General features: G+C 48.9%; 7 protein-coding genes across 7 annotated transcripts; 1 reads left to right on the top strand and 6 right to left on the bottom strand.

Annotated features, from left to right (window-relative positions):
• Positions 1–334: 334 nt before the first annotated feature.
• Positions 335–1,279, bottom strand: EI90DRAFT_2543147 (uncharacterized protein). The gene is made up of 3 exons (XM_039053214.1): positions 746–1,279; positions 572–672; positions 335–520 (listed from the first exon to the last, which is right to left on the bottom strand). The coding sequence occupies exons 1-3, from the start codon at positions 994–996 to the stop codon at positions 381–383; spliced, it is 492 nt and encodes a 163-aa protein (XP_038920374.1). The 5' UTR covers positions 997–1,279; the 3' UTR covers positions 335–380.
• Positions 1,280–2,111: 832 nt separating this feature from the next.
• On the bottom strand, positions 2,112–2,797 carry EI90DRAFT_3013429 (uncharacterized protein; the record flags this gene model as incomplete). Its single annotated transcript, XM_039056664.1, has 3 exons — positions 2,112–2,207; positions 2,351–2,420; positions 2,508–2,797. 3 exons carry the CDS (start codon positions 2,795–2,797, stop codon positions 2,112–2,114), a joined length of 456 nt encoding a protein of 151 aa, XP_038920375.1.
• An 847-nt stretch (positions 2,798–3,644) lies between these two features.
• Positions 3,645–4,890, bottom strand: EI90DRAFT_2544120 (uncharacterized protein). Its single transcript, XM_039053215.1, has 4 exons — positions 4,452–4,890; positions 4,308–4,371; positions 3,906–4,221; positions 3,645–3,844 (listed from the first exon to the last, which is right to left on the bottom strand). The coding sequence occupies exons 1-3, from the start codon at positions 4,766–4,768 to the stop codon at positions 4,036–4,038; spliced, it is 567 nt and encodes a 188-aa protein (XP_038920376.1). The 5' UTR covers positions 4,769–4,890; the 3' UTR covers positions 3,645–3,844; positions 3,906–4,035.
• Positions 4,891–5,779: 889 nt separating this feature from the next.
• Positions 5,780–6,862, bottom strand: EI90DRAFT_3041737 (uncharacterized protein). Its single transcript, XM_039059128.1, has 3 exons — positions 6,431–6,862; positions 6,301–6,364; positions 5,780–6,211 (listed from the first exon to the last, which is right to left on the bottom strand). Exons 1-3 carry the CDS (start codon positions 6,748–6,750, stop codon positions 6,026–6,028), a joined length of 570 nt encoding a protein of 189 aa, XP_038920377.1. The 5' UTR covers positions 6,751–6,862; the 3' UTR covers positions 5,780–6,025.
• A 737-nt stretch (positions 6,863–7,599) lies between these two features.
• Positions 7,600–8,408, top strand: EI90DRAFT_3013432 (uncharacterized protein; the record flags this gene model as incomplete). Its single annotated transcript, XM_039056665.1, has 3 exons — positions 7,600–7,705; positions 7,761–7,854; positions 8,126–8,408. The coding sequence occupies 3 exons, from the start codon at positions 7,600–7,602 to the stop codon at positions 8,406–8,408; spliced, it is 483 nt and encodes a 160-aa protein (XP_038920378.1).
• Positions 8,409–9,143: 735 nt separating this feature from the next.
• On the bottom strand, positions 9,144–10,426 carry EI90DRAFT_2544230 (uncharacterized protein). The gene is made up of 3 exons (XM_039053216.1): positions 9,668–10,426; positions 9,538–9,601; positions 9,144–9,447 (listed from the first exon to the last, which is right to left on the bottom strand). The coding sequence occupies exons 1-3, from the start codon at positions 9,982–9,984 to the stop codon at positions 9,262–9,264; spliced, it is 567 nt and encodes a 188-aa protein (XP_038920379.1). The 5' UTR covers positions 9,985–10,426; the 3' UTR covers positions 9,144–9,261.
• A 575-nt stretch (positions 10,427–11,001) lies between these two features.
• On the bottom strand, positions 11,002–12,250 carry EI90DRAFT_2542851 (uncharacterized protein). Its single transcript, XM_039053212.1, has 3 exons — positions 11,726–12,250; positions 11,590–11,653; positions 11,002–11,500 (listed from the first exon to the last, which is right to left on the bottom strand). The coding sequence occupies exons 1-3, from the start codon at positions 12,040–12,042 to the stop codon at positions 11,312–11,314; spliced, it is 570 nt and encodes a 189-aa protein (XP_038920380.1). The 5' UTR covers positions 12,043–12,250; the 3' UTR covers positions 11,002–11,311.
• Positions 12,251–15,522: the final 3,272 nt, after the last annotated feature.

The raw sequence follows: 15,522 nt of genomic DNA on the forward strand, positions 1-15,522 counted from the left end.
CACGGGGGGATTGATTGACTTGAGCAGCAGGACACTGACAACGATAGCCGCTTTGGAAAGGAGTACAACAAGGAGGGAGGATGCTCCCAGATTGGCACGGGAAAGACGAAAAGAGTTCACTAAGATGTTCCATCACCATCCTCCACAGATCAAAACTCAAATGAGTCCTATTCGGAGAAACGGGTTTGTATGCAGTTCGAGTTGCCATGAACAAAGTGCTGATTGACTAAGATCTGATTCAAACTCACCACAATTGCCCATATTACAGCGTTCTGGTAGCTCCCGTTGAATACACCATGGGAGTACAATATCTGGTTGTTGAATCTAAGGTTAGCGGCCGAGTCCGTCTCAACGGTCCTATATATATATCGCAAAATGAGCTATGAAGAAACTCCCCCAGGAAGTTGAAGATGTGCGACCGACATGGTGACTTTATTGGATTGACCAGCGGTTCCATTGCCTTTCAGTTGCACGTAAGCGTATTTTTCATCGCTCACGAACTGTACAACATATCGAACATCTATGCTTTCATTTTTGAGTTCATTAATAGTAGAGTTGGAGCATGACGAACCTATGTGAAATACTCCATTGATATCAACGTACCCCTGCTCTCCTCCGATACCAGGAACAACATCGGCAAGCAGTGATCCATCCGGATTCGTCCAGTTGCCTCTGTTCAGCCAAGACACTCATTAACTCGATCTAGCACATATCAACAAGGAGTTTCGCTCTCCCAAGTACGTACCCAAGTAACTTGATATTGACTCTGCGCCCCGCAGGAATAGAGATAACATTAGGTTGGGCACCTTCATAGATGAAGCTCGCGTAACCCCAAAGTTGAAGCTGGGGAATCCCGGAAGCCAAAGCACCACCAGTTAGTAAGTTGTCTCCCAAGACAGAAGGTTGCCGAGCTAGAGCTTGTTTGAACTGCAACGGGGGGGTACAGGAGGTACTACCGATGCAGGCAAGAGCTTGCAAAATTCTAGCGAAGAACATCTCAAGGCTCAGAGGAGTAGGGAAAGAGGGTTATGTTTGATGAGTGTCGCCAGCATTCCAGAATGCTAGCTTAAATATGTGCAGGACGATTTTGTCCCGCAGACTCTCCTCCGAAGTCAGCAAGACAAGTATCCCTTCAAATATAATTGCACATGGCCCCTTCATACAGATTCCCACACGTCAAGAATGGCCACGGAAAAAGGATTGTCACAAGTATTGCAATGATGCCGTAAAAAGATTCAGTGGTTCAAGTTCAACGTCCGAACGGCGGCAAAGTCAGTCCACGTGATGTAAATCAACTTCCGAAGCTTGCCGTCTAACAAACACTGGAAGGGAAGATTCTATGCAGTGGAGTAATCCCACCAATGTGGACATTGACACACATAAAACCACCAAAATAGGCGTACCAAGTAACATCGATTAGTAACGCCATCCTAAGAACCCTTCATGTCAGAAACTGGTGACGCTCAATATCGCACCGATTGCTGACCCTTTGTGTCAGGGGCCGAAGATCGAATGTACAAGATCATGTATCTTTAGTCTTGAGATCCGTGGGATCTTGACCATCGAACCGCAGTATCCCAGTCCGCCTTAAGCCCCCTCCAGCCTCAACCGCTTGCACACGAATGGCTCCAACGTCAATTGAGCACTTCAAGCTCATCGACCTGATGCGTCAGCCTCGATTCATGCCAGGCGCACTCCGCGTGTTCATCACTAAATTGGAACCCAAGCCCTCTGCAAGATCAGCAACGCAAGGAGACCATACCGCAGATATTGCGACTATATGTGCCGGCCGAGTCGACGAAATTGTCGGATCCAAGGCTCTGAGTATAACCCAATCCTGAATCCCACAGGCCCCATGCGCATTACAAGCTGAATCGTGTGTCTATTGGGGGAATTAATTGTAGTCTGCTACGCGGCGGGATTGACCTGGATGTTGACCACAGCAGTTTCTTTGGAAAAAGTACGCAAAGAGAAAAAGCCGCCAAACGGCAGGTATGGGCAAGAAAGACGAAAGGGGTTTACTAAGACCATCCCCAGGACAATCCCCATGAACAAAGTGCAGAAATCTGATTCACACTCACTACAATTTAAGGATAGCGGTCGAGTTCGTCTCAACGGTCCTGCATTTGAGTTACGAAGAAACCCCATGATGTTGCGACCGACATAATGACTGTGTTGGATACACCAACTGTTCCGTTGCCTTTCGGCTGCACGTAAGCGTACCATCGCTCACGAACTGTGACATATCGAATTTATGTAATACGGAGAATCGTGTTGTTTGAGTTCATTGGGATAGGAAAACTCCGAGCATGACGAACCCATATGGAATATTTTTTGGGTATCAACGCACCCTTGTTCTCCTTCCGGCGCCAGGGACAATATTGACAAGCAAAGATTCATCCGGATTCGCCCAGTTGCCTCTGTTTGGCCAAGACACTCAGCAACTGTAGCACATATCAATAAGAGTTTCATTTTCCTGACACATACCCGATTAACGTGACATTGACTTTGATCCCTTAGGAAGGGAGATAGGATTAGGGTGGTCAACGTCGTAGATGAAGTTCCCATAGCCCCAAGGCTCGGTCGGGGCCGAAGCACCAGCTAGCAAGTTGTTCCCCAGGACAGAAGGTCGCCAAGCTAGAGCTTGCTCAACCTGCAATATGTAACCACAGGAGATGCTATGCCACCTTAATCCTCCAGTGACACTATTGTGGATTTCTCCGATCTCGACCTTGGTTTCTCTGATGCGTCTAATAGCGCCAAGATAGACAAGGCTGCGTTCATACGAAGTGACCATGCTGCGTACACGGGAGACACTGGACGACCCAAAAGACTGATTAAGCGGATACGATGGATTCAGCTCGCCACTGAGGACTGATCCAATCAGCTTCACCTTTGTTCCCCGTTGTGACGACGTTCCTGGTAAATCTTAGGTCCACGTGAACTGGGAGTAGACTTTGAGCTACCCTTGCCTGTTTCACTCTTTGTGTCCCCTTTGCTGCTGTGTATCGTATACCAGAGAAAAAAAGCGAAGGTTGGACGGTCGGTCGGATGACAAGCATGTTATTACTCGTCGGAAGAAACCCATCACAGGTGGACTCAGCCCACCGTGATTAAACCTTTGGGAATAAGTACCCCCTCTTCTGTCGCGAGTGTTATCGTCTTATATTTCGAACTACCACAAGTGCACGCCCCAACACTCGTCATTAACTCAAGACCCCTCCCCGATGATGAAGAGGAGCGAGACGTTCGTATTGGGAATGGGAAGTGCTGAGAAGACAAGTTGGCCCTATTGTGACAGTCTTAGATAGATGCTATGACGCGTGCTCAGTTCTACGAGAGTGAACTGAGGGAGGCATTGAACGAGCAGAGGATGAATATTTATGCTTTCGAAGCGAAGTCGAAGCGCTGAAAGCGCCATGGTTGAAGAAAGAAATATAACGTTGTACCTCACCTTAAGGCCGTGGTGACTGAAGCCTCTCTTGAATTCCCGGCACCTATTCGGGTACGTTAGTCGGCTCCTCAATCGGATTCGAGGATTTATGGGGGCGAACCATCTTGAAAAACAAGAGACGAAGGGAATGGTTTAAAACTATGTGGGGTGGATCTTGTCCTTTGGAGGAAGTAACGAACCAAAGTAGACAGCCAGCCTTTCTTCGATTGCTGGCAAGATCTGATCCAGGAAGCTGTGGGACTTGTGTTTTTTTTGTGAGCGATTTCTTCCACGAGGCCCTGTGCTCATATCGCCTGATAAGAATATACGTGGTAGCGGTAGCGATGGCCGAGCCGCCACATGTCGGATGGCAGGGAATATGCAGCATAGATTGCATCACTTCAGCAGGCGCTGATTCGCAAGGTGAGAACTGCTATGAAACCCAGTACATGGCTGAAGTGCACAAACGCACACATCGCGACAAGACGCGGACGAACAATGCAGACCCAAACGAGATCAGAAGGTTTTGACATGCGACGGTGCGTTCCCACGTTCACGGTTGGACTTTCTGATCTGGCATGAAAATCGTTCAAGACACATAGTTACCCCCCACCGGAACTCCTCTCTCTCCTAATAGCTTGACGACAGCAAAGGAGACCGATTATCACCATGTCAAGCACTCCCATCGCCTCAGGCGCTACAACCATCTCCGCAGGGGGTTTATTCTTCTTCTTGTTTCTGAAAATCTTGTCATATTTTGCCACGGATTTCCCTGAAGAGTTGAAAAGCTGGGATATCCAATGACGTTATGTGCGTACGTTTCAAAGATGAAAGATTAGAGCCATGAGTGTATCTTGTTGTGAAGGTAACTTACCTCGGGCCTATCGAATAGCGTTTTCCATGCCCAATCGCCCGTTAGCGTGGGCATCGTATACCTGCTAAAAAAAGATAAAAGTCATGTACCAGTGTAAGTTCACACCTCTTGCTTATCTTTCAACCCGAAGTGACTGACACTCACAAAAAGAATCCTTTCCTTGGTAAGACTTGCCTCAATTCTTTGGTCTCTCCACCAATGACAATCAGGTCTTTTCGAAACGTTCTCCATATCAAGGTAGCAACGTGCTCCTTCTTCCCATCACTGCTGATCCTGTATATCGTGTTAGGTGGATCACCGAATTTCTTCGGGGTCTCGACAACGTAGAGAGGGGTTGGAGAGATAAGGCCGGATGTGGAAGGAGAAAGAGAGATAGTTGTGTTTCGTACAGAGCGAGAAGAGAATGCCAGCAAGGTATGTGTTAAACCTGTCGTCTCTGTGTTTCGATGAGATACAGACATTGTATGATTCAAAGGTCCTAGCGGATTAGTAAGCCGATGAACGGATTCTTGGGGTCACAAGTTGCTCTATCCGGGTGGGCCAGGGGGGAGGGAATGAGGTGCGACAGGGCTACTTTTGGAGATTGCTCGAGGATTCCGAGATGGGTGTGCGGGCAACTGCATGCGTTGGGAAGGAGAACTGCCACAAGGTCTTATCTCCCCTTCTGCCTCTCCGATTTCAGTGAGGCGATGCCAATACAATCAAGATGCTATCTAGGGTCCGCGGGTACTGCGGTACCGCAGTTAGGAAATACTCGTGCTGCGTTCACAGCATGACTTTCTCTCTGTGGGAAGTATTCGATCACGCTTCGACAGTAATGCACAGTGTGCTTATTTGCATCGACAATTCCATCACCCAAACCGAGGTGCGCAGCTGTAGCTGGTTTTCTAGCACCTCCTGCCTCTGGCCAGATCCTCACGCTGCTGCAAGAGCAAAGGACATGACAGTTATTCTCCATCACACAACACAGGCACAGCATTGGTGTCCTTCGCCACTGGTGGCCTTCCCCTTCATCCTCCGCTGGCTCTATTTCTCCGATATGTCAAATAGCTAGGCGCCAAAGACCTAAGCCAGTCTTCCCTGCCCTTGCGTATCGTATACAGCATAAATCAAGGTAGAACGGTCAGTCTTGCCAGAAGAAACCCATCGTGATCAAATCTTTTACAAATTCTGCCGTCACTCTGTGCTCCCTCCTCACCCTAATGCCTTGGGGAATTAGAACTCCTCCTGATCGAAGCGAGACGTTCGCATCTAGAAGACAGACAGACTCTATTGGCCCTTCGGCTTCTCAGTCGGAGACTTGGTGGCGTCCGAGGATCCGAGAGGGAGATCCTCGTTAGGCAAGCAGAAATTGTTTATTGTAGGGTGGATTTTGTCCGTGGGAAGCACGTTGGGAATCGACTTCTGCCCATTACCTGTATCTCTGTCCAGCAAGAAGTATGTGGTGGCGGTGGCGACGACCGAGCTCGCATATATCAGATGAAAATTAGACATACCAGATGGATTGCATCACTTCGACAGACACCAGTCCGCGAGATGGGGACTACTATGAAACTCACTCAGTACATGGCTGACATACAAATACATACGTTGCGACGAGAAGCGGGCGAACAACGTAGAACCAAATAGGACCATGCACTGTCAGAAGGTCTCGACGTGGGATGGGAGGCGTGCGTTCTCGGTTAGATTCTGGGATGAAAACCGTTCAAAGCACACGATTACCCGGAACGACTACGTCTCGATCTTCTTATGACTTGACGAGAGCAAAGGAGACCAATGATCACCATGTCAAGCATGGCCATCGCCTCGGGCGCTACAACCATCTCTGCAGGGGGTTTATTCTTCTTCTCGTATCTGAAGATCTTGTAATAGTTTGCCACGGATTTCCCTGAAGCGTTGAAGAGCTGGGATATCCAATGACGTTATATGCGTGCGTTTCAAAGATGGAAGGTTAGAGCCATGGGCGTGTCTAGTTATGATGAAGGTAACATACCTCGGGCCTATCGCCTAAGGTTTTCCACACCCAATCTCCTGTCAGTGTAGGCATCGTATGTCTGCTAATAGTCATGTACAAGCGTTAGTTCATTCCCCATAGTCGTCTTTCACGTCAACGTGACACACACCAAAAGAATCCTTTCATGGGCAAAACTTGCTTCAATTCCTTTGTCTCCCCACCGATGATAATCTGGTCTTTTCGAAACATGCTCCAAATCAAGGTAGCAACATGTTCCTTCTTTCCGTCACTGCTGACCCTGTAAATCGTGTTAGGTGGATCACCGAATAAGTTCTTCGGGGTCTCAGTAACGTAGAGAGGGGTTGGAGAGTTGAAACTGGATACGGAGGAAGAAAGAGAAATAGTTGTGTTTCGTACAGAGCGAGAGGAGAATGTCAGCAAGGTATGTGTCAAACCTATTGTCTCTGTGTTTCGATGAGATCCAGACATTGTGTGATTTGAGGCCCTGGCGAATAAGTAGGCCAATGAACGGATTCTTGTGACCACAGGTTGCTCTATCCGAGTGAACGGGGAGGAACGATGTACAATAGGGTGGTACTATTGGAGATTGCTCAAGGATTCCGAGATGTGCGAATATAGTGGGTGGGGGATTACAGCAAGGTCTTCCCTCCCATCTGCGAAGGCTGAGGGAATAAACTATCCCTGCAGCGCGCCTGTGGAGCCACAGCAGTGCTGACATAACCATTACTCTGCACCAGAGTAGGTCATGATCTGGTGACGCTTACATAAGCAATGCGTCTCAATTCTGGCCGGACAGTGGAAGTCCCAGTACTTCATAGGTCCAAAGGTTCTGCGGCTTCGAGTTGATAGTCCTGGCCATGTATTCTCATTTACTACATGAGCTCCCCCTCTTTCTGTCGTTTCTCCTTGCTCAGCCAGGAGTGGGGCCCTATAGGGTACCCATTCTGTGCTGCTAGGCAGGTGAAGCCGACCCAACAGGGCATTTTCAATAAGGGCCCACCACACCGTGACACAAGCTGTGCTTAGGCCAAGTGAATACAAATTCCTCGCAAGCGAGAGCTTCGAGTCACAGCCTTCACAGCATAGGCCCCCCTGTTGAAACTCCCTGTTGGGTGGGCTCAGCAGCGCAGAATAAGTACCTATACTAGGACCCCAAATGAACGAATGACAGTGTAAAGTCGGAAGAATTAGAATGAAAACAAAGTGTAAAGGGGTACTACGGTAGTAGAGCAGGCGTCGAAGTCAGGATCAGGACAAAAACAAAATGAGGAGCTAAACTATGGGAAATAAGAATGGAACGGAAGTCGGGCAGTGTTCATGTCCCAAAATCGTGTGAAGGGTTCCCCAAGCTATCAAGGAGCTCATCGGCATTTTGGAGGTACATTAGAGTTGCAAAATCTGTTGAAGTCCCAGGATCTGTGGAGTAAGCGGAGACAATGCCTAAGACAGCGAATTGAATGGCGCTAACGGTACTGTAGGGATTGTGAGAGATGGCACGAAAGTCGACATCGATGACGCTGTGCACACCAGCCCTAGGTTCAACATCGGACCAGCTGATCCTGCCACATCACAGTAAGATGAGCTTGGACCAGTATCCAAAATCGTCTGCTAGGAGTTCAGCCCTTGAACGGTAGCACTCGACACAGCCCGCTGAAAGTTCTGCTCTTGAACAGCAGAAGTTAACATAGTCTGCCCAGCATGCATAATTCAGTCTTGCATCTTTGGGCACACCGGTAGGAGTCTGGGTAATAGTGTGCATATAACAACTTGTTCATCCAACACTCGTGCTGCGTTCACAGCACGACTTTCTCTCTGTTGGGAGGATTTGATCACGCTTTGACAGCACTAGCACCGTCGGCCTGTACGCTGCTACAAGAGCAAGGGGCATTACACAATTTACAGTAATGTTCCGTCAAGACAGGCACAACCTTGGTGACGCTAGCCACCATTCGGAACCGAAACATCACTGGGGACGTGTGACAAAACTCTCGCTGAGGATTGCTGGCCTAATGCACGTACATGCATCGCAAAATGGTGTTCTTCGCAACTGGTGGCCTTCCCCTTCATCCTCCACTGGCTCGATTCCTCCGATCCCAACTGTTGCACTGTTAGGTGTAAATAGCTAGGCACCAAGGACCCAAATGCCAGTCTTCTCTGCTCCTGCGTATCGTATACGGCGTAAAATCACCGAAAGCCAGGATAGAACGATCAATCGCATGACAAGCACATTGCCGCTCGCCAGAAAAAACCCATAATGTCTTTCAACCCACCATGATCAAATCTTTTACAAATTCTGTCGTCACTGTGTCACCCTAATACCTTGGAATAAGCGAACCAACACGAGAGCATACACTTAGAACTCCCCCTGACGATGAAGCTGAACGAAGCGAGACGTTTGTTTCCGGAATAGGATGTGTTGAGAAGACAGATAGACTCTATTCGGGTTGGCCCTTCGGTTTCTCAGTCGGAAACTTGGTGGCGTCTGAGGATCTGTGAGATCCTTGTTAGACAAGCAGAAATGGTTTATTGTAGGGTGGATTTAATCTATGGGAAGAAGCAAGCAAAATAGCCAACCGGCCTTTCGTCGATCGTGGGCAAGGTCCCGATCTAGGGTGTTGTGGGAGCTTGGCAGGTTTCTTGGGAATCGACTTCTGCCCATGAGGCGCTATCACCCGTATATATCTTTGCCCAGCAAGAATGTATGTGGTGGCGGTGGCGATGACCGACCTCGCAATATCAGATGAAATGAGACATACCACTGGCAGATGGATTGCATTACTTCGACAGACGCTAGTCCGCGAGATAGGGACTGCTATGAAACTCACTCAGTTACATGGTTGACATATACAAATACATACATTGCGACGAGAAGCGCGAACTTCAACATAGAACCAAATAGGACCATGGACTGTCAGAAGGTCTTGACGTGGGATGGCAGGCGTGCGTTCTCGATCAGACTAAACCATTCAAGGCGCAAGATTACCCCGAACGACTACGTCTCGATCTCCTTATGGCTTGACGAGAGCAAAGGAGACCGATGATCACCATGTCAAGCATGGCCATCGCCTCGGGCGCTACAACCATCTCTGCAGGGGGTTTATTCTTCTTCTCGTTTCTGAAAATCTTGTAATAGTTTGCCATGGATTTCCCTGAAGCGTTGAAGAGCTGGGATATCCAACGACGTTATGTTCGGTGGGTTTCAAAGATGGAAGATTAGAGCCATGAGCGTATCTAGTTGTGATGAAGGTAACATACCTCGGGGCTATCGCATATGGTTTTCCACACCCAATCTCCTGTCAGCGTAGGCATCGTATATCTGCTAAAAAAATGAACAAGTGTTAGTTCATTCCCCTTCCTAGTCGGCTTCCATGTCAAAGTAACACACCAAAAGAATCCTTTCATAGGCAAAACTTGCCTCAACTCCTTTGTCTCTCCACCAATGATAATCAGGTCTTTTCGAAACGTTCTCCATATCAAGGTAGCAACGTGTTCCTTCTTTTCGTCACTGCTGATCCTGTATATCGTGTTAGGTGGATCACCGAATTTCTTCGGGGTCTCGACAACGTAGAGAGGGGTTGGAGAGTCGAGGCCGGATGTGGAAGGAGAAAGAGAGATTGTTGTGTTTCGTACAGAGCGAGAGGAGAATGCCAGCAATGTATGCATCAAACCTGTCGTCTCTGTGTTTCGAGGAGATATAGACATTGTGTGATTTGAAGGTTCCAGTGACGTGGGCCAATGAACGAATTCTTGCGATCACAAATTGCTCTATCCGAGTGAACTAGGGAATGCGGTGCGACGGGGCTACGATTGGAGATTACTCGCGAATTCCGAAATGGACAGTGTGCGAACACCTACCATGGGTTGGGAGGGGAACCACCACAATGTCTCATCTCCCTTCTGCGTCTCCGATTTCAGTGAGGCGATGCCAATACAATCAGGGTTCTATCTAGGATTCGCGGCCGCTGCGGTACCGCAGTCCGGAGACACTCGTGCTGCGTTCATAGCGTGACCTTCTCTCTTTTGGGAGTATTCGATCACGCTTTTGTATCGACGATTCCATCACCCACTGAACCGAGGTGCGCAGCTGCAGCCGCCAATTTTCAAGCACCCCTTGCCCCCAGCCAGATCCTCACGGCTGCTACAGGAGCGAGGGGCGTTACAGTAATTCTCCGTAACATAACAAGACAGGCACAGCCTTGATGACCACCAGCCGCCATTCGGAACCGAAACGTCAGAGTGTGACAAGACTCTCGCTGAGGATTGCCGGCCTAATGTACATGTGTCGCAAAAAGTGGTGTTCTGCGCCACTGGTGGCCTTCTCCTTCATCCTCCGCTGGCGCTATCTTGTTTGGATTTCTCCGATCCCAACTGTTGCCACTGTTGATTGCTCCGATGTGTCGAATAGATAGGCGCCAAAGACCTAAAAGGTGCCCCAAATGCCAGTCTTCTTTGCTCCTGCGTATCGTATGCGGCATAAAATCACCAAAAGCCACAGATAGACACGATTCGGGTTGGCCCTTCGGTTTCTCAGTCGGAAACTCGATGGCGTCTGAGGATCTGTGACGATCCTTGTTAGGCAAGCAGGAAATGGGAGAAAAGGTTTATTTTGTCCGTGAGGAGAAGCAAGCAACAAGCAAAATAGCCGGCCTTTCTTCGATCGTGGGTAAGATCCGATCTAGGGCGTTGTGGGAGCTTGGCAGGTGTTTTGGGAATCGACTTCTGCCCATGAGGCGCTATTACTCGTATCCCGTATCTTTGGCCAGCAAGAATGTATGCGGTGGCGGTGGACCCCGCTGAAAATGAGACATACCAGATGAGTTTCGACAGACACCAGTCCGCGAAATGGTGACTGCTATGAAACTCACTCAGTACATGGCTGACATATACAAATACATACATTGCGACGAGAAGCGGGCGAACAACGTACTAGAACCAAATAGGATCATGGACTGTCAGAAGGTCTCGATGTGGGATGGCAGGCATGCGTTCTCGGTTAGACTCTGGCATGAAAACCATTCAAGGCACACGATTACCCCGAACTTCGTCTACGTCTCGATCTTCTTATGGCTTGACGAGAGCAAAGGAGACCGATGATCACCATGTCAAGCATGGTCATCGCCTCTGGCGCTACAGCCATCTCTGCAGGGGGTTTATTCTTCTTCTCGTTTCTGAAAATCTTGTAATAACTTGCCATGGATTTGCCTGAAGCGTTGAAGAGCTGGGATATCCAACGACGTTATATACGTGCGTTTCAAAGATGGAAGATTAGAACCATGAGCGTATCTAGCTGTGATGAAGGTAACATACCTCGGGCCTATCGCATGTAGTTTTCCACACCCAATCTCCTGTCAGCGTAGGCATCGTATATCTGCTAAAAAAATGAATGTCGTGTGCAAGCGTTAGTTCGTTCCCCTTCTTACTTTCACGTCAAAGCAACACACACCAAAAGAATCCTTTCATAGGCAAAACTTGCCTCAACTCCTTTGTCTCTCCACCAATGATAATCTGATCCTTTCGAAACGTTCTCCAAATCAAGGTAGCAACATGTTCCTTTTTTCCGTCGCTGCTGACCTTGTATATCGTGTTAGGTGGATCACCGAATTTCCCCGGGGTCTCAGTAACGTAGAGAGGGGTTGGAGAGTTGGAGCTGGATGTGGAGGAAGAAAGAGAGATAGTCGTGTTTCGTACAGAACGAGAGGAGAATGCCAGCAAGGTATGGGTCAAGCCTGTCGTCTCTGCGTTTCGATGAGATATAGACATAGTGTGATTTGAAGATCCAGGCGAATAAGTAGGTCAATCAACGGATTCTTGCGACCACAGGTTGCTCTATCCGAGTTGAACGGGGCCGGGGGGACGATGTGCAACAGGGTAGTACTATTGGAGATTGTTCGAGGATTTCGAAATGTGCGAACAACTACAATAAAGCGGGGGATTACAGCAAGGCCTTCCCCCTCCCATCTGCGAAGGCTGATGGAGTGAAATATCCATTGAACCAGGCAGCTTGGCCACGCGCCTGTGGATGCCGCAGCAGTGCTGACGTAATGATATGTAATTGTGACTGTTCATGCTCAACCACCACAAGGATCTCTGGGATGCTATTACGAGACCTGGAAGCGCCCCTCTCCTTGGTTCCTTTTATAGGATAGTATGCACAGCCTTTCCCAGGCAGCGCCAGCTGGCGTTAGAATCTCAAATAGTATGGTCCAGTGGATCCCTGCCCACTCACTAGTGATGATTGGTTGGGTGGTCAGCCTAGATGATTGGCAGGGCCACTATTGCATTATACAAGTCAATTGGCGAAATCTGCTCTGTTGCGTAACACTTATAATAGCCTGCCCGCAGCCAACGCCGCATTTGCAATCGGTTATTGTTGCAATGTGAAGCTCTCAGGCATCCGATCAATCCCGGACAGGAGGGGCTCCGCCGCGCGGTAGTGGAGAACCTCCGCCAGTGAGGTACACAGACCATACAGTGAGGGGATATGGCTAACAAGTTGTGCGCAGTTGATTCCCTTGGGGACATTAAATTCTTCCCTCTCACAATGCCTCTTCCCTGAGCCCGGGTTCCTACAACTGTACAGCTTGAATGACTGTGTGCGCGTGGCAGCGTTTATATAGGTAGGCTACCAGGGGTTCATTCATGCTGGTTAATCTCAGACCTATTCATTCGTCCACACAAAGGGGATTTTCAAACAAGGAAATGGATTGAAGAAGCTAACCTGGTACTGTTTGGGCCCATCGCCTATCATCTTCGACTCCCGCCAAGCATCCTCAACCTTCCTACTTCCCCACTCTCTTTGTGTACGACTAATGATCCGACAATGACCATATCAAGTTGCCTCTGGAGTGACTTCCAAAGTGGCGAGAGCCGCAGTAATGCTTCTCTCTTTGGATGCATTAAGGGCCTATTATCTGTCATATGCTTTGGAGACGGCCAGGACATGTGGACTAGCCAAGTCCAATCCCCCATTAGATTATACCGAGCCCCCCTGGTAGATTATTGCTTGTTCATGAGCAATCAGACTAGATGTAGATCAATGTTTTCGAAAGAGGATCGCGTACTGGCAGAAAAAACACGACATGGAACAAGTTCATTGGCAATTTGTGGCTCCCCTCCAGCAAACGTAATCGTGTCCCTCCCAAAACACTTTCACTCCAACGTCGCGAAATGTTTTCTTCCCCAATTTTATAAATGGTATTTGGGAGATCGTTGGGAAACAATTTGATGGCAGTTTCAACAACGTATAACGTTTTTGGGAACTCCAAGTTCAGAACTTGGGAGGGAGATGGTGGTGCTCCGTAAGGAACGGTTGGAGAATATGAGGCTTGTCTTGGGAAGGCTAGAGTTCAGGCATTTTCTGGTACCGGGGCATTTGGACGTAGCCCAGCATCCTAGTGGCGGCGGTTCGTCTCGAAGTCTCAAGGGGGGCTGAAAGTGTGCTTGCGGAGCACATCAGGAGACGCAGCTTACGAATTCTTCGCCTGCTTCTGCTATGGACTCCGATATGATTATCCAGCTGTGTTGTGCTCTATAGCAGCAGGATTCAGGAGAATGACGTGGGGTCCAGACTACTTTCGCAATAGGCCCCTTAGTGGCATCACAATAAGTTTGCGGGCTCGAATGGTCTAGCCGTCTTGTCCCTGTCAGAATGCAGCACCCGATATATTTTCGGGAGCCAAGATCGTTGTTCCCAGCTGTCGTCGTGACATCATGCGTAGGTGGGACACGGTCCCAAGATACAAGTGGCTTGATGCTCTGTGGGATCGCCACCTTACGACCTTTTCCCCATGGGACAAGATTCCGGGTCCTGGTCACTGCCACGTTTACCTCATCTCATGAAAGATACCATGCAACAGTATCCAGTCGTACCAGTCACACTGCCCCTTCACCGCTGAGTTACGACCAACAGCGCATACGGCTCTAGATGGTGGCTGACACTGTTGCTCCTTCTACCCTGCAGGTGGAAGAACCTGGCCTTTTGTCTGTTTCCGAAAAACCGCGAGAAACGTATCCCTCCGCTCCCGCCACATGTGAAGATCTGTCGGGTTCGGTTTGCCTAATGGTTACTAGCCGAATCATATTGATTGGCAGTCATGCTTCTTATTGCAAGTGGGAGATGCACTAGTGGTGATTTTCCCTCAACGAGCCCGTGCCTTGAATGTTCCTCAGATCCAATACACTTGTACCTGCGCATCGGGTGGTACCCCCGGATCGCCTCCGATGACAAATAAAAGCTGCTGAATCCGTCGACGTCAAGGGGATAAGAAACGACCCGCTGGTTTAGTCTTCTGCTTGAGAAAACAAGCTCACTGAGCCACTTGCGGCTTGGGTAACGTCCGTGCAGACAGTTCAGTCCGTTCTGAATATGCATCTTGTTCTCACGACTAGCTGATGGAAATCTTCGTTGTGTGGAATTGGATAAATTGGATCAAACTTCAGTAGTACATCAGCCCACGGACGGTGATTGGTGGCCGGGTATTTCGAGACGCAATAAGAAACTGATGAATGGGCGTATGGGTGAGTCGTTGTGCCCGACGCGCTTCTCCAAGGTCGATAAGTCGAATCGGGCTATAGCGATGTGGGCTAAATGAAACCGTCGCTGACGGTTGCGTCCGAACCATCCACTTTGGGGAAATCTAGGGCCAGTGCGGACTCTCCTATCGACCACTCCCACGATGTCAAGGAGGATCGAAGCCCATGGTGTCCGACATTGTTGCGCCATAGTTGATCTGGCGGTGCTTGATCGTTGTACGATGGTGGCACTGATTGACGGGGAGGGGGGGGCCGGGGGGGGACAGAGCCCAGCCTCCGAGGTGATGAGCAAAAGATCGGAGAGAGGGAAGAGTCGAACATGTGCCTGATATTCGATCACATCTCTGATGACGATTATTCAATTCAATTTACCGAAAAAGAAATTTAAACTCGACAGCTTCCCAGGGATTCGTCCAAAACGCGCTCTCACCCGCCGCGGTAGCGAGCAAGCAGTCCCCTGACCCTGTTGCTACCACTGCACCAAATTTTCAGCAGTTGAATTTCCATTTCGTGGCCGAGACCTGAATTGTCGGCAAAACTAGGGCTGCATAAAATCGTGGGAAATCGTCAGAAGCTGTGAAATTGAATAAAGATTTTGCTCCCTAATCTTGCACGTGATGTCGACCCTCTCAAAATCGACTTGACTTTTCTGAGCTTGTCTCTCATCTTCCTGTCCTCTCTCCTGGCTTCATACACCGTTTCTTACCA

Source organism: Cantharellus anzutake (genome assembly GCF_015039405.1).
Source record: "Cantharellus anzutake strain C23 chromosome Unknown EI90scaffold_8, whole genome shotgun sequence".
Lineage (NCBI taxonomy): Eukaryota > Fungi > Basidiomycota > Agaricomycetes > Cantharellales > Hydnaceae > Cantharellus > Cantharellus anzutake.